The sequence below is a fragment of the Lepidochelys olivacea genome (assembly GCF_965140295.1).
Source record: "Lepidochelys olivacea isolate rLepOli2 genome assembly, chromosome: 4".
NCBI classification, from domain to species: Eukaryota; Metazoa; Chordata; order Testudines; family Cheloniidae; genus Lepidochelys; species Lepidochelys olivacea.
In genome coordinates, this window is record NC_140414.1 from 98,324,848 (window position 1) to 98,348,813 (window position 23,966).

Consider the following 23,966-nt stretch of genomic DNA (forward strand, 5'->3'; position numbering starts at 1 on the left):
GTGGTCAGGGGACAAGGAGCCGGGGGTGGGTGGGGTTGGATGAATCAGGGGTTATGAGGGGGGGCAGTCAGGGGGCGGGAAGTGGGCCGGCTGTTTGGGGAGGCACAGCCTTCCCTACACCGGTGTAGTGTATTAAATTTCTCCCCTTAGGAATGTGCTACTTATGGTGTACTACTTACGGCTGCCAGTCCTGGTGCTCCGCAAGTAGCACATTCCTACGGGGAGAAATTTAATACAGTACACCGGTCAGCCTGCCGCTGCTCTGGGGTTCCGTTCACCCAGACCGGCAACAAGCTGAGCAGGGGTGGCGGCCAGGATCCCAGCTGGCAGCAGCGTGCCAGTAAAAATCAGCTCGCGTGCCACCTTTGTCACATGTGCTGCAGGTTGCCGACCGCTGGTTTAGTGGATGTAAATGTGTGGTATAAACGGTATGTAATAGGGCACTGATGACATGTTTGGAAAAGGAGAGGGGAAGAGGCTGAACTTGCCTGCTCAGCGAGCTAACTGTCCATCATCACCCCCTACTGTCTTTGGATCCGAATTACTCCTCTGGTATCTATGTTCATAGTTCCTGCTGCTGTTTTCCGATACAGTTGATTCCAGATAGCAGAATTTATGCACAACTTCTAGCATGGTACTAACTATTGAAACTTCTGGTGCCATCAAAACATCTAGTATCAAAATCATTGTTGTCTTTAGACTGATGGTTACTCCAGATTCATCACAGGCTAGTGCAAAGCGATTGCAAAGTTGCTGGAGCTCCTTGTCGCTGTGTGCGAAAAATACTGCATGATCGGCAGAAAGAAGTTCTCTTAACGGCTGAAGTACTGAAATAAGGAGGACAGGTTGTACTTAAACATCTGCACAATGTCTTGCTTGCCTGCTAAAGGGAAGGAGAGACACCAAAAGACACGAAGGTTGCAACATCATAACTGTATACAAACGAAGGAGATGAGAGATTGCAACAACTACAGAGGAATCTCTTTTTTTGTGTTGCTGGCAAGGCATTTGCATGGGTTATTCTCAATAGACTGAAAATTCTTGCTGAACGTGTATATCCAGAGTCAGTGCAGCTTCCATGCCAGTACATCAACTATCAACATGGTCTTTGCACTAAGGCTATTGCAAGAAAAGTGTCAAAATTGTCAGTGATGGAGAATTCATGAAAACCCTTGGTAAATTGTTCCAATAGTTAATTACTTTCACTCTTAAAAATGTATACCTTATTTCCACTCTGAATTTGTCTAGGTTCATATTCCAGCTATTGGATTGTGTTATACCTTTCTCTGCTAGACTGAAGAGCCCATTTATCAAATATTTGTTCCCCATGTAGGTTTTTATCAACTGTGATTGTCACCCCTTCATCTTCTCTTTGTTAAACTAAATAGATTGAGCTCATTGAGTCTTTCACTAGAAGGGATGTTTTCTAATCCTTTAGTCATTGTCATGGCTCTTTTCTAAACCCTCTCTAATTTACCAACGTCCTTCTTGAATTGTGGACACTAGAACTGGACACAGTATTCCAGCAGCATTCACATCACTGCCAAATACACAAGGTAAAATAACCTCTCTATTCCTATTCGGGATTTCCCTCTTTTCGCATCTGAGGATCACATTAGCTGTTATGGCCACAGCTTCACAGTAGGAGCACATATTCAGCTGATTACCCACCATGGCCCTCAAGTCTTTTTCAGTCATTGCTTTCCAGGATAGAATTCCCTATCCTGTCAATCTGGCCTACATTCTTTGTTCCTAGATGTATACATTTACATTTAGCCATATTAAAACGCACATTGTTTGCTTGCATCCTACTCACCAAGCAATCCAGATCGCTCTGTATAGGTGACCTGTCCTCTTAATTATTTACCACCAACCCAATTTTTGTGACATTTTTAAGCTTTATCAGTGATGATTTTGTTTTCTTCTGGGTCATTAATAAAAATGTTAAATAGTATAGGGCCAAGAACCGCTCCCTATAGGACCCCACAGGAAATATATCTGCTCAATGATAATTTCCCGTTTACACTTACATTTTGAGATCTGTCAGTTAGTTAATATTTTGTCCACTTAATTTGTGCTGTGTTAATTTTATGTCTAATATTTTTTTAATCGAAATCTCATGTAGTACCAAGTCAACACCTTACAGAAGTCTAAATATATTACATCAACACTATTTCCTTTATCAACAAAATTTGTAATCTCATCAAAAAAAATATCCAGTTAGTTTGACAGGGTAGGGTTTATTTTCCATATACCCATGCATTGAGCCTCGTGATTCCACATCCTAGTTTTTTAATCCAGATTGATCACTGCAGAGATAATTTTAAAATATTCAGTGTTGTCTTGTACAAATAGAGCTGTGCGCACATGCTAGAATGGCATACGTGCATTTTATTTTTTCTAGGAATTACCATGTAAGAAGTGGTTGGGATTTGTTTTCTTATTATTCTCTGCCAGTAAAATTTGGAGGTTGTATTTTTCTTGATTAAATGTTTTCTCTCTCTCTCTCTTTTTTTTGTTTTAAGTTATGCATTCTTACATGTAATTAGTGTAGCTGTAATCCATTTTCCATCAGGCTACCAGTGTTACCTTTCTGTTGACCTGTGCAATTAGTCACTTACCATTTCTGAAGGGTGTGGTGTGGTTTAGTCTGATTTGTTTTCATTTTTTCAGATCTCAAATCTTTAGCTAAGGCGGAAAGACTACTAATTGAACTATAAAAATATTTTTTCAAGAGCATTTTCTTTTTTGTTAAATAATAACCTTTAAGTGGTTGAAGTTTAAATTGTTCATAAAAATCAGTGACCTACTTGCTGATTCTGTTTATTTAAAAATAAAAAGCGAATTAACCTTAAAGTTCCTCTCTAATTACTGAAAATTTGTCAACACACTTTATTTATGACTCTTACTTCCCACTTATGTCCATTACTGTGGAACCTTGCTTTGGTTTAGAGTATTAACTATAGGGTTGCCAACCCTCCCGGATTGGCTGGGAGTCTTCTGGATCTCTTGGTGGCTACTGAAACCAATCTGGGAGATTTTAATAGGCCGCTAAAAGTCCACTCAGCGATATAGTGGGGCTAAGGCAGTTTCCCTACCTGCCCTGGCTCCGCATGGCTCCCGGAAGCAATTGACACATCCCTTTGGCTCCAAGGCACAGCTGCCTTGCTCCAAGCGTGCTGCCCCCCCCCCGCCCCCGAGTTCCTTGGCTGGGAACTATGGCCAATGGGAGCTGCAGGGGCAGTGCCTGCAGGCAGGGGCAGCACACATCGCTGCCTGGCTGCTCCTAAGCCTAGGAGCCAGACATGCCGGCCGCTTCTGGGAGCCGCCTGAGGTAAGCCTGCACATCCCTCATCCCTTCTGGCACCCCAACCCTCTGCTCCAGCCCTGAGCCCTCTACCACACACAAACTCCCTCCCAGAGCCTGCACCCCAAACCTCTTCCTGCACCCCAACTGCCTGCCCCAGGCTCAGCCCGGAGCCCCCTCCCACACTCCAAACCCGTCAGTCCCACCTTGTAGCCCAGAGCTCGCACCCCCTTCCACACCCCAACCCCATGCCCCAGCCCGGTGGAAGTGAATGAGGGTGGGGGAGAGTGAGCAATGGAGGGAAGGGGGATGGAATGAGCGGGGCAGGGGTGAAGTAGGGGCAGGCAAGGGTGTTTGGGTTTTTGTGATTAGATGGTTGGCAGCCCTAATTAACTAGTAGATCATGGCCCACAGAATAATGTGGGACTAAGGAATTTGTGTCTGTTTCTTTCTTGGCTTGGTCTCATGGGAAGAGCCTTAAAATTGTATTTTTGATAAAATGAGTTTGGGTAATCTTGAAGATCATAAATCAAACACAATAGTGTAATACTCAGAAGTATATTAAATGGGTACTTTTGTTCAAGTTTCTGAACATTTTTTCTTTTAATATTTTAATATTTATTTCATCATTTTATCATGAATATATTTGCTCAATCCAGTATATTTTACAATGATTAATAGTCATGAGGAACTGATACAAACTTGTAACTTTTGTCTGATATTAATATTGCATTTTTCCTCTGCATGGCTATCTCAAATGTAAGTGTACTTATAACTGGTATCTTAATGTTATTATACATCACTTTCTCTCTCCTTTACAGTAGGGAAAGTGAGGGGCAAAAAAATAGATGGGGATTGGATTGAGGTTCTACTTTCATGAAGGCCTTATTGTTACCCCTCTTACAACTTCCTTTCTCCCTATATCTGTCTCCCATGATCATGAATATGCTGTGTGTAGGAGGGCCAGATAGGATTTCCGTAAGAAGTCAGTTTGTCACTCATCACCAGCTATCCAGGTGGAGCAGCATGATGATCTTTTTAAGCCCCTGCTGAGGAATGAGACCTAGACAGCTTCTGGAATTCAGAAATTCCAGGTTTTGTGATTGACAGCGTATAGTGCGACAACTAAGCCACCAAACTAGCTTGTTCATCTCTGATCTTTTCTGTATTCAGTTCACATCTTAAAAATTTTTTCCAGCTGGAAAATATAGCTGGAGTTGAGACTGATCTATGCCTCTTTACATTTTCATAAAGTATGTTGATTCCTGCTTTTTACACCTGTGTTATATCACATTTGCTTGTTTTGCTTGTTGCAATGCTTTGCTTTTAGTTAATTGCATGCTTCATACTCTCTAATGATTTTTATTCTGTTTCTAGGAAAAGCTCTTGTCAAGATCTCTTCAAAGAGGTGAAGATCTTCAATTTGATCAGGTAGGAAACACTTTCATTTAAGATACTGCATTGTCTGTTTTTGTTTTTTCAGGTTTTATGGAATTAAGGTGTTCCATTCAAGCAGAGGATCACAGTTCTACTGTTCAGATGATTAACTTAGAATGTTAGTGTACTGGTTTATGTTAAATAATTACCAGAGATAATAAGTCCGATTTTTGTTACCTACTCTAAAATGTAATCATTAAAGGGTTTTATTTTCTCAAGGACCATTGCCTAGAAGGTGGAGAATGATACTGTTTCATGAACAGTTTTTGAATCTCTTTGACTTCAGAAAACTAGGATTTAATAAGCAACTTGACAGGGGACACAGAAAAGGAGTTGGTATTAAGACATCACTGCAGTACTGACAAGTGGACTAGAATAGTCTGAGATGGGATTGCTTTCAGGGGATGTAAACCAATCACTTTTTTCTTTTTTTCTTCGGTAACTAAGGTGAAAGTACCTGGTCTGTTTTCACTTGAGATATGTTAAGCAAACCATTTCTGTTGTTTTAATTCTATTTCCTATTATTAATCTTGCTTTTGTTGAGATTACTTTTGTTTAGGAAATTTCATGCAGGTGTCCTCAAATAAGAAAATTCCATGAGGTGAGGTGCAGACGATCCTAGGCAAACCCAAGGTGGGAAGCTGAAAGACTAAGAAGGAGACAATAGTTAATGATGGATGTTCAGACATATTTGATCATAATTGAATTTACAGCCTTGCTACTCAATGTATGGCATGTGGTTGTGTTTTTTGTGTCCCCATCTCTGATTCTGCTATTTGATGTGATGTCCAGAGTTGGAGAGAACATGTTATTTAGAAGTAAGTGTCTCTGAAAGCCAATATGCAGAGGGAGCTGTTTTGCAACGTAAGTGGTTTTCAGCATTGCAGCAGCTCCTGCAGCAGCATTGTCAGAGCTCTGGCTCTGTTGCAGCAGAAGAGAAGAAAGTAAGGAGAGACCCAAAGGGGAAGCAGAGTAGACAGCCCAGGTGGAGAGAGAAGGGAGACTCTGAGTAGGAGTGTGGGGGAAGAAGAACCATGGAGGCTACCTTTCTAAACCTTTTCCAGTCAGAACAGCACTATGTTGGAGTGAGAAGCTGAACTCAGCATGAGGAAAGAGAATATAGAAGGAGGCTATAGAACAGATGACGAAGGGGAATAGTAAATAAAGTAGGATATTGAGTGGGGCTAAAAACACTAAAAGGCAGTCTGGAGAGAGGGAAAGTAGGTTGCAAATTGAAGGGGTCTTAGAGTTTCCTTTCTTAGGTTATCCTCCTCCTTTCTTCCTCCTCCTGATAAAGTCTAACTACTCCTGTTAAAGATGACTTCTTGTCCTTGGGTCAAAAAGATAATTATGAAGAGTGAGTAGTTTGTCTTTACAAAGTACAGGATTGCAAAATTGATCATGTTTAAAAACTATAAATAGTGAAGTATGTTTTATAGGATAGATTGTTAACCACAATATTTGAAAAATAATAAAAAAATATAGTATTTTGCCTAGTTTTTAAAAAATGTTACATTATGTTGCCATCTTGATTGCTTTAATGCATTATTTTCTTTCTAAATCTTAAAGTGTGAATGTCCTAGCACACCTTAAGGCAGAGGTGGGCAAACTATGGCCCGCGGGCCACATCCAGCCTGCAGGACCGTCCTGCCCAGCCCTTGAGCTCCTGGCTGGGGAGCTAGCCCCGGCCCCTACCCCACTGCCCCTCCTTCCCCGCAGTTACACCGCTGCACAGGCAGCGCGGCTGGCTCCATCCAGGCAGCGGGGCTGCGAGCTCCTGCCGCTCTGAGCAGCATGGTAAGGGGGCGGCAGTGAAGGAGGTTGGGTAGGGGAGCTGGGGGGCGGTCAGGGGGCAGGGAGCGGAGGGGGTTGGGTAGGGGGTGGGGTTCCGGTGGGGAGGTTAGGGGCGGGGGGGTGCCAGGAGGGGGCGGCCAGGGGACAAGGAGCCGGGGGGAGGAGTGGGGAGGGGAGGGTTGGATGGGTCGGAGGTTCTGAGAGGGGCAGTCAGTGGGTGGGGGTGGATAGGGGGTGGGGCCAGGCTGTTTGGGGAGGCACAGCCTTCCCTAGCTGGCACTCCATACAGTTTCGCAACCCCGATGTGGCCCTCGGGCCAAAAAGTTTGCCCACCCCTGTTTTAAAAACAACTTTCCAATCACTGGCATTGACCAGTGATCAGAAAGGAAAAGGAAGAAAGTGTGGCAGTGGAAAACTTCTTTCTTCTTTGAATGCATCTCCACATATATGTTGGTACGCGTGTGTCCTGTGCACTCAAGCTAGAGACTTATGATCAGCAGTACCCGATGGGATGACTCATATACCCTTAGTGTCCTTGTGTCTCCAGCTGAGGGCAAAAAGGGCAAGTGTGTTCCAACTTTCCCTCTGTTCCTTCTCACTGCTCATGGCTACGAATTGAACGTCTCAGTGGCTGCCTCTAAATTTTATGTAATTAGCAGTTAAGTACTAGCTAGCTAGTTAGGTTAATGTTGGAATTTTACAGTGTTTCCTTTTATTTCTTTTTGAAGAAACTATTCTTGTTTATTTACTGGGGAAGTACTCTCAGTACTGGTTCAGTCAAAAGTGAACTCATCCCTAGGTTGCAAAAACTGCCCAGTATGAGAGACAGAAATGCTCTTAAATGATGGTTAGGGTAAGTGCTTAATTTGCCTAGATGAGGGGCACATCACTGAGGAGTGTGCTATTTGGAAGTCATTTTGCAAATAAACCCAGAGATCTAGGAAACCTCAAGTTAAACTTAAAATGTTCCCAACTGAAAGATCACTGTGCCAGGCCTCTGATCTTAGTCTGCTTGGAGCTAGTTCGTCTGACTATGCCTCATCTAGGAGCACTCCAGTAGCCACTTTATCTGGAGCCACAAACCCCTGACACAACCTCATAAGACTTGTGAAGAGAAGTGCGTGCATAAACACATTGGGAAGAATATCACTTTTCCATAATTTATATTGTGAAATAATCGTGTGCTTTAAATGTGAATTTGCTTTGTGACAGCATTCAGGTACATTATTTTAAAATATCTAGCATCTTCTAGTTAATTTTAGCATGGTTGCCTATATAGAGTATTTCAAACCTCCAGATTAACTTTACAATATTTGCTTGTTTCTTTATCATACGTTTTTCATTATGTTTGATTTAGAATGTTGTGATTACAAAAATTCCCTTGAATGAACATAAAGATTATTTTGTACAAAAATTACTCTAACATAACATAGAACTATTCAGACAGTATTAATCTAGAAGAGAGGATGATTTGAAGTAACTAAATTATAAATCTTACATTAACCAATATACCTTTTTTATCTTTCCAGTTGATAAGCTCTATGAGCTCAGTAGCAGAGCACTGTCTCCCCTCCTTACTACGCACCTTGTTTGACTGGTACAGGCGTCAAAATGGAACTGAAGATGAATCTTATGAATACAGACCTCGATCTAGCACAAAATCAAAGGGGTAAGTGCCATTGGATTTTTTCCCCTCAGCAAATCAGCATTTGGTTCATATGTTTATTGCTATAAAAGTGTAGTTGTACTTTTTGGATAACAAAACATTTAATATTTTGGGGTCTTATTTCCTGGGTCAGAAGAGGCTAAAGTTTCTCAGATTTTGCCCTTAACCTGGGGAGAAGTAACACCTTGAATAACTTAATGATTCCTCGGGCTAATTTATGGAGCAGTGTTGATGCACTCTGAAGTGATTCCTAACTAGTTCATGTCCTCTTGAGAGTGGGGGTTGGGTTGTTTGGGGGGGGAAGAGGGTTTGGCTACCTTTGGGGGGGGGAAACGAGGCATGGAAGCAGTAAGAAAAAAATCAGAAAGATTTTCTGGCCTCCTGAAACAATCCCCCCCCCCCCCAAAAATCCTGCTGCCCTCCAAACTTATAATTCTTTCCTAACCATGTACTGTATTGGATATGTATCTGATTATTTTTACTTTAAAACAACCAACCAAGCACTAATATGTAACTCTTATACTATGTATCTGAATTAAGTCCTACATACAATATTTGTTCTTAATTTCTTCCTTTAGGGATGAGCAACAGCGTGAGAGAGATTATCTACTTGAAAGGAGGGACTTAGCTGTAGATTTCATTTTTTGTTTAGTTTTAGTAGAAGTTCTAAAGCAGGTAAGCTCTTTAGCTTCTACAAGGTGTGTGCTTGCTGTTAATCTTTTGTTTGTAATTGTTAACATCCAAATGTTTGTCATCTACTTCAAGTTTTTTTATATAAGACTCAGGCCAGTACAGGATGAGTACATGTGATGTTACAATAATTCTTTCAGCTGCACAAAGCTTTCCGCCTCTCCTACTTGCTCTCTCCTCAGCTCTCCATCCCTTCTTTATACCTTCTCTATTGAAATCTCTTAGAGGGCATGTCTACTCTGCCGCACAGTTTGGACTATGGGGATGTGACTAGCAGTACACACCAAAGTTCTGTATTGAAAATCCCCTATGTAGACATTGTGGGGTGTACAAAAAGGTTCCTGTTTCACATTGAGGTAATCCTGTTTGAAGTGGACTATGTTAATGCGAAGAAAAGTCAGAATGAGGAAACATAATTCTTCTTTGAGTGTTCTCCACATATTCCAACTGATGGTGGCTGGTGCAGCTGAGATGTTGGAATGTTCTCATAGCAGCACCCATTACAGTACTTGCATGTCCATCCTATCCTTCCCCTCAATGTTCCCAAACATCTGAGGATAAGGGGATGTGTTGCCCTCTGCCATCTCTGTTCCTTCCAACTACAGCAGCAGACAGATGTGGATGTCTCCAGATCTCTTGGATCCAGAGCCTTCTCTCAAGACTTTTTAGTGACCTGGATAGCCTTTTACTTTTAGTATAGTTAGTATAATTAGGATAAGAATAATTAGTTATTTAGGTCAGTTGTTGTTTTTAGTGTAGCTAAATAGTTGTTAAAATCAGTTTCATCTACTGGCTAAATGGCAGATCCAAAGGCAAAGCAATCCAGTTTTAAGAGGTGTGCATCTTGCCTGGTAGTCTTCCTGGAACTGGACACCCATGTCAGATGCTTGGCATGTCTTGGTGACTACCACTCTTATTTGACTTGCTCTATCTACAGTATGTTCACTCAGAGAGCACGTAAGGAGCATCTGAACAGACAGCAAGCCCTTTTGCTTCAAGAAGCTTTTCTGGCAAAGCTGCTTGGAATTGATAACTCTAAGGGATTCAAGCACAAGTTAAAAAGATGGGTGTCATCACCTCGTACAGCTAACTCGAAGAAAAAGAGTACTATGATGGAAGGTCTGATTTTTGGCTCTGGGATAGAGTTCCATGACTGCCGCACATTCTGTTCTCAAACTTTGAGCCAACAATGAAAGCTCCAGAGACTCCCTTGTCACTGTCCTCTGAGGCAAGAAGCGAGTGGTGAGAGAAAAGCCATTAGATTGTCCATCTGTGTTCCAAAAAAGATGGCAAAAGACAAAAAAGCACCTGTTAGTGGTGTGACGTTACACTGAGGAGATTCATTGGCTCCAGATCTGTCAGCATTGGATCCTAAACTGAAAGCGAAGAGTGCTCATTAGGGTAAATTCCTTCATAAATTTCATCTAACAGATCCAAAGTTAGTTATGGAATCAACAAGTTTCTTCTTCACAGATTCACATATTTACATCAGTTATTGTGGTAGCTTATTTCTGTATCTCTGAGTATATCTACACAAGGATAAAAAACCTGTATCTGGCCTGGGTCAGCTGACTCAGAGTTGCAGGGCTTGGGCTCCAGGGCTGAAAAAATCGCTGTGTAGACATTTGGGCTCAGGCTAGAGCCAGATTCCCTACGCAGCGATTTTTAGCCCCAGAACCCGAGCCCCATGAGCCCAAGTCAGCTGACCCAGGCCAGCCACAGCCAGGCGGCGGGTCTTTTATCCCTGTGTAGATACCGTATCAGACCAAATCACCACAAATATCTCTGCTTTTATGGTGCTAATGCATTTCCAGTATAAGGACCTTCCTTCTGGCCTGTCTCCTGCCCCTTGAGTTTTACAAAATACCTTTCTGCTGTAGAAGCCCCTTTGAGAAGGCAAGGTATTTTTGTTTACCCTTATCTAGATGATGGGGCTCCTCAAACTCACATTTCAAAAGAGCTTTCTCAAGCTATGAGAGATTAGGACTTTTGATCAATATGAAAAAGTCCCACATCTGTCCTGCACAGAGAATTCCCTTCATACGAGCAGTTCTTGACACATAGGAAGGTAGGGCTTTTCTGCCATGCAAGAGGCTCCTCAGGATTCAATTTGCTGTAAGTACGCTAAATCAACAAAGTACCCAAAAAGTAACATTCTTCTTAAAGTCAAGATTTTTAGGACTCAGAAGAAGAGGGGAAAGTGGGTAGAGAGCTTCAGTATTCATACTCCACGGAGTCTTAATAGAACTTGACTCTAGGCCGTGGAGAAGTAGAAGGAATTGAGACAGCAGAGGGCATCTGACCCCCTTCTATAGCCTCACCCTCCGAGTGTTCGGGAATGCTATCAGAAGGGGTAGGAGGGAGTGTGAGCGCTTAAACGGGTACTGCTATTAGAAGGTTCCACCGGCTGGTGCAACCCAACTCTGAATATGCACTGTCCATCTCAAAGAACCCCAGTTACAGATTCTTCATTTTTGTCCATTCTCAGTAGCATCAATATCAGCAATCATCAACTTACTACTTCGCAGAAGAGAGTTGGCTGCATGCTAACACTCGACATTATTTGCATTAGATTGAACTTCACATTTATTCATGTATAAAATATAATAATAGAAAATTTTACAGGAGGAAAGTCCCAGGACAGAGAGGTGTATTGCATTCTCTGTACTTGAATCATAAAATTCTTTTTGGGGGGGTTGTGTGGGGGTTGGAGGATACTTCTGAAATAAAAATAACTTTTAGTAGTCTTTGAAAATTTAATTATTTGACAAAGCTAGCCTGTTTAAACATTTAAAGTAGTGTAATGTGATTTGATTAGTTAAATAAATAGTAAAAAGTGGGTGTACATCCAGAACAAAAATGACCTTTTAAAGAATATATTTGGCTCTTTTTAGGTGCTGACTCTTAGGAGGCAAAATGAAAACATAGCTGAAAGGCTAAAAAGGAAAGCTCTTCCATTGAATCCAAAATATAAAACCTCTACACCTTTTATGTGATACTAAACAGAGCCACTGTGAGATTGGCCCACTTAGATGTGTTTGTACCTGATCTCTACACCAAATCTACTTTATTCTTAGGAAGAAATTGATGTGTGCGTGGCCACTCTGATATATAGTACTTATAAAATACTTTAATAATCAAAAAGCTTCAGAAACATGATTTCTGACAGTTTAAAAAAAAACACACATACACACTGGGCAAAGGTGGGCTGTGCATTTGGGGCCAGTGTTCAACCATTTCCTTACACATTTGTCACCTCCTTTGATGTGATACAAACTGGGCATAAACTCCTCTTCTCTGTTCTTGCTTTTTCTCTTTGCTCTTAACCAGATGGATGAGCTTTTAAACTGATGCCTTTGGCCTCCTTTCCCTGACATGAATATCTTTACCCTACATTTGAGGTTAAATCTGGAATGGTCAGACCACATCAGTTAGTGAGGTCTGAAATGAAACAGTTAATCTAGACTCATAGCTATTCATGATATGCACATAATGATGTGATCACTTAATTTTTGAGTGCCATTTTTGATTACTTAAACTCAGTAGTCAAATTATTTAACAGAATGCCACACATCACTGATGTGGAGTCATAGTGCTTGAATATCTAGGCACAGAACCTCACCTGGTTTCAATTGTCACAGCTCCACTGAAGTCAGTGGAACTGTGACAGTTACGCCATCTCAGGATCTGCCTCCTAATCTATTCTTGAATATTTCTAAGGGGCGTAGTACAGTGGTATTTATGTACTGATATAATAAAGTGAAATTGTATCTATATTTCAGATACCTGTTCATCCAGTGCCAGATCCTTTAGTACATGAAGTTCTGAATTTGGCTTTTAAGCACTTTAAACACAAGGAAGGGTAAGTCAAGTTTAATTCATGCACATAATATTTTTTGTTTTAATTCACAGTGCTTTATCATCCGGCTGTTTTCAGACTGACTGCATAGGTTTTCTGTTCTGATTGCCTCACACCTAATAGATTTGGCGATAATACACAAAAAATGTAGTTAATACTGATTTTTGAAGCTAAAAATCATGACTGTTTAAAAAAGACAGCTGTGTGCAATAGAAGGCTTATTTTGTTTGTCTTAAAATATACAGCTTAATTTGCACAATAAGGGCAAGAAAAATAGAAGTTCATTGTCAGGTTACATAAATAAACTCTTCCCATGTAGAGTGCTATATACAGTTCTACCTTAAAATGTATTGCATCCAGTAAGCCTACCAAAATTAACCTACACCAGTTCAGATGTTATCCATTTTTAAACTTAAAAACAGAATGTAGGTCTGAAAGAGTTCCCAGTGAAGTGTGGTCTTTCTATTCAGATTGGAATTCCTCATTGCATGGAGCACCTTTTATGTTTTGTATATCGCTGAGCACACTGTTGATATGTTCAAATAATATTTTCTAAAAGCACATCCTTGTTCTTTTCTTCTCCCCATAGGTATTCAGGAACCAACACTGGGAATGTGCATATTATTGCAGATTTATATGCAGAAGTGATAGGGGTTCTTGCTCAATCAAAGTAAGCTCGATATTTCACTTCTTCCTTTTCCGTCTTTTTTTTTTCCTCCAAAAGGTAAAACTATCCTCCCTGACTACTACTTACAGCACATTTATTAATAATGTTAGCAAACTGGAAGCTTTTCCATAGTTGTACATAAGGAAGTCAGCTACTAATCAAACATTTGGCATAGCAGACATATTGTTGTGCATCATTCCCATAGTCTAACAAAGTAAGAAATGCTGTCCTTTCTTTGAAACATAAATTATACATCTTTCTATTGCACAGTGCTTCCTTCAGTATGGCACTTTCCTCTCTCTCATTACTAGTCTCTCTCATTAGCTTGAGTACAATTCCAAGTCTGTCCAATGAGGGTTGGAATAAAATGGGAGTGTTAATGGCTCATAACTTCATGAGATGCATATTGTGTATTTCTATCATTTAATACGATTTTACAGATTAGACATTTAAGAAATATTTTCAAAGCTAATGAGTTTAATTTAAAAATAAGACCTAGTGTATCTTGCATTATAGGTACATTTTATGTACTTGTGTATTCAGGGTTTATTCTCTGGTTTGCCTATCTGCTCCATGTTTGCACCTGTAAGGTATTGAAATGCATAGGTATCCTCTCTCTCTGAGCAGCTTTTTGTAAATTACATTGTATTTCCTCCTTCAAAGAATGGAACAGATACAACTCAAATGAGAAAAATGCTGTCTATATGCAGTTACAGAGACATGCCTCAGATATTTTTGTGTAAAGGCCGGTGAGTGTAATTGTAATTTTAAAATAGCTAAGTGCTCATTTATTCAACAAAACTATGCATCAGGAAGATTTTTAAGAAGATGCTGCCATTTTTTAGGTATATAGATGGAGTAAATAGAAAGCTGACATCCCTCAAATGTTATTTGCTCTGCCTACATATGTTTTCTAATATGCTAATCACCACAGTATCTAGACATCAAATACAAGAAATAAAATCTGTCTACCTTAACTGTGTCTCTTTAACTGTAGCTACAATATCATTGTCAGATAAAGTTACTTGAAAAATATGTTTAAAATAGAAATAAATTAAACTGAATTAAGCAATATCAATGTTTGCTATGTGTGTAAATTATCCAGGTTTCAGGCTGTTAGGAAGAAGTTTGTCACTGAATTAAAGGAACTGCGGCAGAAGGAACAGAGTCCTCACGTAGTACAAAGTATCATCAGCTTAATTATGGGGATGAAGTTTTTCAGAGTAAAAATGTATCCTGTAGAAGACTTTGAAGCATCATTTCAGTTCATGCAGGTAAATGTGCACCACCTGGAAATAAAGCAGACATCATTTTGAAACTAGATTTATCTTCTGTGTGTCTTCGTTAGCAAGGTTCTGTCTTCTTTGATGGCTTGCATATGTACACTGCACTGTAGGTGTGGTGTGTGAGCTTCTTGTGCATCAGTGCTGGAGACTTTTTCCCTAGCAGAAATTTAAGGAGTGGCCTTGCCTACCGCTGAGCCCCTTGTGCTGTGAATAAGGGTATAAAGGGTGGAGACACCCTGTCCCTCTTCCAGTTCCTTCTTACCATCCATGATCAGCACATTGGTGTTCCATGTGAACAACTATTTGATCTACCTAGTGGTACTCAAAAAGTTCTGACTATTCATTTTCTTTTCTTTTAGTGTTATAAGTTTAAGTTTGTTTCTTTTGATTTAGTCCTCCTTTTGTCCTGTTTTCAGTCTGTCAGGTCTCTGGATCCAGCCTACGGGGGTGGGGAGTATATGTCAAAGTCTCCTGGGGTTCAAATCTTATGCAGGCTGCAAAAAGCCTATGCCTGTTAGTGACCCTTGCTCCTGCTGCCTCAAGTGTTTTGGGTGAGGGCCACATCAGAGATAGTTGCTCTATCTGTCACAGCTTCAAGACTAGGAAAAAGCTGCTGGAGGAGTGCCTCTGGTATATCTTTAGATCAGCTTTGGAGCCCTCTCAGTCATCTAAGGGAAGCTCAGGCCCCAGAAGCACAAGCAGAAGTCTGCATCCATTGCCTCAAAGCTTAGAGTGAGGGACTCTTCAACAGACGATCCTTCAGACATATCGGTCCTCATCCTCAAAAGAAACCTGCACAATGCTTTCAAAAGATGAGCCTGGGAGCTTAAATTCATAGACACTAAAAATCATGGACTGAATAGAGACACTAATATTGCTTATTACAACAATTTATAACCCACTAACAACCCCCCCCCATCTTTCCCCTTCCCCCCATATGACCGGAGGGGTGTTAATAGGCCACTTTACCTTGAATGGTCCTTTGAAATGTGTGTTAAATATTTATGCTAAATAATCATGTTCAAGTCCTGTATTTAGCAGTGACACTTTGATTTAGTTTCCCAGACCCGAAGAAGAGCTCTGTGTAAGCTTGAAAGCTTGTCTCTGTCACCAACAGAAGTTGGTCCAATAAAAGATGTTTGTAATGGGTTGCCCCCCTCCCTCAGTTAGAAATTACATAAACTGGGTTCAATAATAAACAAAATACGTTTATTAACTACAAAAGGTGGATTTTAACTGAATATAAGAGATAATAGAACAAAGCAGATTACTAAACAAATAAAACAAAACACGCAAGCTAAGCTCAAAATACTTAAGAAACAGGTTACAAAATGTACTTTCTTACCCTAAATGTTATTTTAGGCAGGTTGCAAAGTTTCTGTGGTTCAAAGTTCCAGTTATATTTCTTTTCAGACTGGACCCCTGTCTCAGTCTGAACTCCCTCCCTGCCTTCTCTTCAGGTGGATTTAGCAGTCTTTCTTCTTGGGCAAACAGGCCATGGAGAGGAGTCATCCTGTTTGCCTTGCTCCCTACCCTTAAATAGGATTTACATAAGGCCTTTGTTTCCCAAACTTGACTCCCCCTTCCCTTCCAGTGGAAAGTTACAAGAAGTCGTAGGTAATGTTTAGTATCAGGTGACAAGACCACCTGACCTAGTAGTGTCACAGTTATGTCCTGGATGCCTCCCAGGAGGGAGAGAGATTAGTGTCTTCATGGTTTGGTGTGCCCGCCTGATGGCTCATCAAATTCGATGGCCTGTCATCTGGTGGGTGTCTTCCCAATAGACACCCAGTTGTAATGGTTACATAGTCCATATTCCTAACTTTAGATACAAAAATTATATTTGCATACAAATTGGATAATCATATTCAGTAAATTATAACCTTTCCAATGATATCTTACAAGACCCATCTTGCATAAAGTACATCTCAGTTATGTCATATCCATATCATAAGCATAGTTCCATAAAGAATATGGAGTACAATGTCACAATATTATCTCACCTACCTTGACTCTATAATATCCTGGGACTGACACAGTTACAACAACAACTTTTCCACAGTTAACCAAAGTGTTCCCTTTCTGGACCTAACTCCACCTCAACTCTTTCCCTCTATCCCCCACAGTTGTGCATGGCTCCCATTTGTAAGGGGATAGTAAGATTGGTGTGGGTAGGAGAAGCACTGAAACTATAATCTTCAATGGGACAAAAACCAGCTGTTAATAACTTTAGACAAACTACTGTAAGTTTTCTACAACTGTCCCATTCCCAGCTGGGAACTTTCTAAACATGTCTCCTCCCTTCCCTTGGTCCAAACTCTCCTGGGCCCATCACTTCCGGTGTGCTAGCTGAGAAATGCACAGACATGGGCATAGTGACTGTTCATTGATAATCTGTTCTATAGCTTCTGCCAAAAGCATAATAGTGGTGTGATGGGTTGGATCACAGAAACCCCTTTGGGGGCTGCCAACTGATGTGCCAAGACTACTTCTGCCCCTGCTTTCCCTGTCCTCTCAGCTTGGGACTTCAGTGCCCTGCCTGGTTTGAGCCAGACCCACTAGCCTGCTGCAAACCCAGACCCAGGTCTGAACCACTTCTCCTTACAGCTGTAGGCTTAAACTGAAAGCAGCTTAAGAAGTGTTTCTGTCTTTAACACTCAGATGCCCAGTGGGGTCCAAACCCCAAATAAATCCGTTTTACCCTGTATAAAGCGTACACAGGGTAAACTCATAAATTGTTCGCCCTCTACAACACTGATTGAGAGGTATGCACAGCTGTTTGCCTCTCCGCCCCCAGGTATTAATACATACTCTGGGTTAATTAATAAGTAAAAAGTGATTTTATTAAATACAGAAAGTAGGATTTAAGTGGTTCCAAGTAGTAACAGACAGAACAAAGTGAATTACCAAGCAGAATAAAATAGAACACTCAAGTCTATGTCTAATAAAACTGAATACGGATAAAACCTCACCCTCAGAGGAATTCCAAGTAAGCTTCCTTTTACAGACTAGTCTCCTTCTAGTCTGGGTCCAGCAGTCACTCACACCCCCTTTAGTTACTGTCCTGTTTTCCAGTTTCTTTCAGGTATTCTTGGGGGGTCGAGAGGCTATCTCTTGAGCCAGCTGAAGACAAAATGGAGGGGTTTCTCAAGGGTTTAAATAAACGTTTTCTTGTGGGTGGAGACCCCCTCCTCTCTCCTATGCAAAGTCCAGCTCCAAGATGGAATTTTGGAGTCACGTGGGCAAGTCACATGTCCATGCATGACTCAGTTTTTACAGGCAGCAGCCATTGTCCACATGCTACCTTGAATGTCCTCATGTAGACTTATGTGGATTGGAGCCTTTCAAGATCCATTGTGCGTTAAGTGCTTCTTGATAGGAATTTGCAAGTTAAGTGTCCATTCTAAAGAAGCTGACCAAATGCCTTACTAAGGTTATTTAAAATCAAACCAGTATACAGCCAATATTCATAACTTCAAATACAATGATGACACATGCATACAAATAGGATGAATAGATTCAGTAGATCATAACCTTTACATAAATATGTTACATGGCATATGTAGCATAAAACATATTCCAGTTATGTCATATATACATTCATAAACATATTTCCATAGAGCCTTATGGGGGGCACCGTCACAAGTGGTTCATCAGAAATCTATAAAATCATTGACTTATGCCCTTGTCTTTCTCAGGGACTGTTTAAGATTTGAAGCAGAGCATGGGCTGTGCTTAAAATCAGGAATGTAGCACAGTGCAAGAGGGGATATTGGCGGGGAGGATGGGTCTCCATTTTAACTTACCAGCCTTGGGTTCCTGTTCCTGTCATGGCTCAGTGCCCTCCTCCGGTTTGTAAAAGGGTTGCTTCCTCAACTTGCTTCTCCAGATAGAGGTGTAGAAACATGCTTCTTGTCCTCCAGGTCTTCCAGGGTATCCTCCATGCTCACTGCTGCCTCTTTGCCCTGGCCCTCATTGACATCCCATTGGACAGTGAGGTGGGGTTGAGGAGGGAGTTTTGAGCAACTTTAGGCTGTGTACTGGGAGCTCTTGACACCACCTGGTCCCATTCATCATAGAAGGGACATGTACGATGAGAGATTGTTGGAGTCTTTTGCCCTCCTGTACAGAAGCCTCAAGAGCTTGATGCATTCCTGGCACTGAGCTCAGTACCCTCCTGCTCCAGCCTCAGTGAAATTTCTGGGTGTAGGTGTATGTTCCTGCCACTCCAGGAGAAGTTTTAAAGACTGTGTACTCCAACCACACATTGACCAGCACCTAGCAGGCCAGATTAGCTCTTTGCAAAGCAGGATCCAGGTTCACCTATATTGATCAAAAGAGTGTAGCAGAAAGCTGTTCTGGTGTGACAAGTGCAGCTTACTACTAGTAGTGAAAATGGGAAGACTGATCTTTATGGATTGGGTAAGGGACAGGAACAAAGGGGTTGAGTGCATTGTGTAATTGGGTGCAGAGGACTATTGAAACTCAAAATGTGGTACATGCCCCTTACCCCTGTCCACACAGCAAATCTTGCATGGGTATGAGGCTGTGCCACAGCCTGAGGCATGTACTTACTCACACCCCTCAAGCAGGTAGCTTATTTGCCCTGTATTCATGCCGTCTGACAAAAGTGCTTCTGAGGTTTAGATGTGGATAATAAGGGGGTTATGGCACAACCATGTGCATGGAACTGTTTATAGTTGCTAGTGTAGATGTAGCCTTAGACACCCTCCAAATGGATCACCAACTGCATTGCAATGGTTTATACTGCTAAGAGAGTAACATCTCCTGATAGTCTCAGTGTGTGCTTCAGAGCACATTCAACATCAGCTGCGTTTCTGGTGCACGTCCCCAATCTAGGCATTTGTAGAGCAGCAATGGGTCCTTGGTCTATATTTCCACCATACATTACACACTGTCTGCCCACTTCAAGGGAAGAAGCAAATGTAGGTGAGGAAGTCCCTCTTCAGAAGAGATTCCCAAGCTGTTACCTCAGGACGTGGGCCGTGGAGTCATCTACAGTGTAATAGACATATGCAAGCACCTGAAGAAGAAAAAATGGTTACTTAACCTTCTTGTAATGGTTTGTTCTTCAGGATTTGAGGCATATGTCCATTCCATGACCCATCCTCCTTCCCTGATGCATGAGAGTCTACCACTGGGTTCCGGTGTGAAGGAACTGGAGGATAGGTGGGGCACCTTTGCCCTTTATACACTCACTTGAGAAACAAGGAACTCGGCTGTGGGCTGGGCTGCTCCTGTGGGTACCAGTAGGGAAAAATTCTCCAGTACCAGAGCACAAAGTGTTCACATACCTACAGTATAATGCACATCTGCAACACGTCTCAAAGAACAATAATTGCAAGAACATTAAATAACTATTTTAATCTAACAAAGTTGCCCAGTACAAAAACAACTTGGTATTTTTTACTCTTCTCTTGAGACATCTTATTTCTATATATTTTAAACATTATATTAATCAGTGACTTAGAGCTTCTTCCAAACTAAGCTAAATATTTTTGGCAGTCAGTTACCAGTTTAGGTCCTGATTCTGCAAAGACTTACACACATGCTTAAATACCTTGCTGGATTGAGACTATAGTGCTCATAGTCTTGCAGGATCAAGCCCTTACTGTAAATATTTTCTCTAAAATTATGTTTTGTATATAAGTTATGATAGTACATAGTAACATTTATAAATGTTAAGTATTCTTAATGCCTAAAAATTTTCTAGTAATGACCATAAGAGTACCGCATGTTTTCAGATATTTTAAAACAATCTGAGCAGGAAGATTTACCTTATAATTCTATTTATGGGGAAAAGACATAACAGAAAGACAACTGCGGTTGCAACTGTTTTTAGTTTTCAAAAAAATTGCTGGGAGTAGAGGCATAGAATTTGAAACCTTACCTTTGATAATGGTATGAATGAGTCTCAGATGCTGCTGAGGAATGGGCTAACTTTTATTTTTAAAATTATTAATTTTAAGTAGCTGCCAGTGTAGGACAGTTGGTGATGTTCTTATACAACAAATTAAAACTTAAAATGTCTTTATTTTTGTCTTTTGTTTTTGTTTGTTGTTGCTGTCTTTTTAACACTTGATTGTAAAGGAATGTGCTCAGTACTTCCTGGAAGTAAAAGATAAAGATATAAAACATGCACTTGCTGGTTTGTTTGTGGAGATTCTCATCCCTGTGGCTGCTGTAAGTAGTCTCCACACCCCACACCCCCACCCTCCCCGGCGCGTGAGTTTGATTAGTTTTTCTTCCTGCAATTCTTTCAATAAATCCTCACTGGGTTGAATTTGTGCAGACCCATAAAAGCTGTTGGGCAAATGCAATGAGGCAAGAATTTACCTATCAGTACCTAAGTGCTCCTATGAAAGCAAGCATATCAGTACTTCCTACTTATTATCTGGTTTCCCACTTGTCTTTAGGCCTAGAGTAATTGCTCTTTCACCATAACTGTTATCTCTCATATTTATTGTGATAGGCTGAATTCTGCAGTTCTTATTTAGTCTTTACTCAAGCAAAGCTCTCACTGGCTTGCTCTTCACCAGCTGAAGCCTCTGAGCAGCCTTCAGATGTAGCCCCAAGTGTAGCATGTTACTGCCTGTTATAGCCTGTAGGTGACTGAAATGTACGCAGACCTCAAAAATGATTTTCTGTGCAAAAGAAAAGGATGCAGTCCTTTGGCTAAGTGAGTCCAATAAGACTCTGAATTTGTGAACAACCTTGATGTTTGGTGGGCATAACCCCTCATTTGAGGGAGAAGTCACAGCCTCTGCCATTTTCTTAGAATGATTTCTCTTGCCAGTAAGTATCATTTGCATCTTACGCAGTTGAATTTGAGCTAAACAGCTTTCATCTGAGTTCATTCCTCCAACAGACAGTGACAAAGGAAAACTGCATTGCCTAGGCTAAAGGAATAGGAAACAGGGCTGAGTATCATCAGCATGTTGAAAACACAGCAGCCCATAACACTTCTCCTTCCCTGAGGAGGTTGTAAGTCAAGAAGACTCTGTGCCATCCAAGCCTGAAGCCTGGATGATAGGTATCCTAAAGATTAAAGGAAATTGTGTGTCTGATGTTGGCCAGCCATCACTTTCTCAATAAACTTCCACAAAATGAGTTTAGAAACTTTGTAGAAGTTGGTGAGATGGTTATGTCAAATGATAGTTTCATTAGCAAATGCCAGACCACAATACGTTGCTGGTAAACAAAGTACCCTCCCAAAGAATGGTGGGTCCTGAGTCCATTCATCAAGTGACTGAAAGGACTTCTGTCATTACGCTCAGGACCCTTCACTTTGTTACAATCAGAGAAGACAGTGTTGTTCGTTCCAATTTGTGTTATACTGCTTTCATTGTATCACAGACAGTAACCCAACTTGGATTTAAATGTAAAATGGAGCCAATTATGCCTCTTTGAACCACTTTAATACATTGATGATACCCTAAAGGTTATTTTTTTATATCAAGAGAGCCACTTTGTTGGCTCAAATACTTTTCAAATGCATTTCACAATTTGTCTGCTTCTCATCACGTAAACATTCAGACTATTGCACTGAGCAAAATGGGGTTGCCATTTTTTGATGACTGCTTTATGAACGAAATAATAAAAGTTAAGAAATTCAGTTACCTTTTATATAGAAGGACTAGAGAGAAATTATTAACTTGCAGTTGCTACAAATGTGAAGTTCAGTGCGTCTGTCCAGTGTAAAATCAAACTAATTAGGACTACTTCTGTAACACCTTTGATGTGTTTGTTTCTTTACAAAGCACATAGTTTAGACAGGTCCCTCCCCTGAAGCGCTTACAATATTAATTGGACAAATACTAACATTAAAGGATGAAGTGTGAAGGTGAGAGAACACACAGTGAAGTTGGTCAGCAATGGAAGCCTAAATATGGACTAGGAGAGATGTATTGATGGGGAGAGGGTGGGTGCATGGGAAGGCAGCATTTCTGGGTTTGTAGAACAGAGTGGGAAAGCCCTTAGAGTGTGTGAGTGTGTGCGCACATTCATGCATCGAAACAAATCCATGGTGATTTTGCGCCTGAATTGTGAAACCAAATGAAGACACTGCATTTATGATAGGGTACACAGTAATAAGCCCCATTCTTATTGAGTCCCAGCTCTCAGATTTATTGTGCATTAAGGAAAAAGGGTAACAGTGAGAAAAGTTGAGTGACCTCTTTTAACAAAAAAATACACACAGTTTAAAAGAAACTTCTGTCTAAGAATTTGGTGTTGTCTATAGTAAAATAGTTTACGCACTTAGCATGTGTTTAAAAATAAGACTCTTTTTCCTTAGTTAAAGCATGCAAATTCAGAACAGATGTTTCTGCACTTTGTTAGTCGCAACATTTTCATTGTTTTACTAGATGTTTGTGCTATATGACACATTGATTTCATGTGCTGCCCATTACATCTTATACAGAAAGACTTGATACTTCACTAACCTTAAAGATAATCTAAATGTTGAATTTTCATATGCCTGTATAGTTCCGCTTTTAATATATTTTAACTTCTTTCTTTCTGCCTAGATCTCTATACTCAATTATTTATATTTATTTTCACTAGGCTGTTAAAAATGAAGTGAATGTGCCATGTTTGAAAAATTTTGTGGAGATGCTCTACCAGACTACCTTTGAATTGAGCTCAAGAAAGAAGCACTCACTGGTATTAAAGAAATATTTCAGTTCTTCACATATTTACTGATATATATTATATTTTTAGATGAATGATTTACCCAAGGAAAGTTAAGGGAGTTCTTTAATATAAAGTCTTAACTCCTAAAGGCAGCGCAAGGATTAAATTTATGCTTTTTTATACTGCTTCTGCTTGATCTTTGATGTCGGTGTTGTTGTGCAGGATTTGTTCTCCCTGTGAATGAAAAGTAATTCTACCTCTGTTCTCATTCCCGAGCCTTTCCTGAAACTGACAGTTTTTTTTAATTATTTCAGTGGTTTGTGATGTGGAGTTGTTGTTCCCTGATATCTCCTCTGATAGTATAAATTCTGTTCAGTCAGAATCTCAATGTGGATTTAATTAAAGGGCAGAAGTGGCAGACCATATATTTTTTGCAGCAGACCAGCTGCCTGTTTACTACTCTGCTCTTATCTATTAGCTCTTCTGCCCACATGTTTCAGCTTTTCCCAGCATCTGTTTATCTCCCCAAGCTTAGCTCATGGATTTTTTTAAAAGTGTGTTTCCTTTCAAGGATTTAACTATACTTTTCTTTATTTTTAAAATTT

The 23,966-nt window shown here is 40.5% G+C and overlaps 1 protein-coding gene across 1 annotated transcript in view; it reads left to right on the forward strand.

Moving 5' to 3' along the window:
• FRYL (FRY like transcription coactivator) overlaps positions 1-23,966 on the forward strand; it is a 416,688-nt gene that overhangs the window by 198,010 nt on the left and 194,712 nt on the right. Inside the window, exons 4-11 of the mRNA XM_084625954.1 lie at positions 4,685-4,738; positions 8,068-8,207; positions 8,783-8,879; positions 12,677-12,756; positions 13,343-13,423; positions 14,526-14,694; positions 20,818-20,910; positions 23,293-23,391. Coding sequence (XP_084482080.1) covers positions 4,685-4,738; positions 8,068-8,207; positions 8,783-8,879; positions 12,677-12,756; positions 13,343-13,423; positions 14,526-14,694; positions 20,818-20,910; positions 23,293-23,391 — 813 coding nt within the window. The remainder of the gene's footprint in view (positions 1-4,684; positions 4,739-8,067; positions 8,208-8,782; positions 8,880-12,676; positions 12,757-13,342; positions 13,424-14,525; positions 14,695-20,817; positions 20,911-23,292; positions 23,392-23,966) is intronic.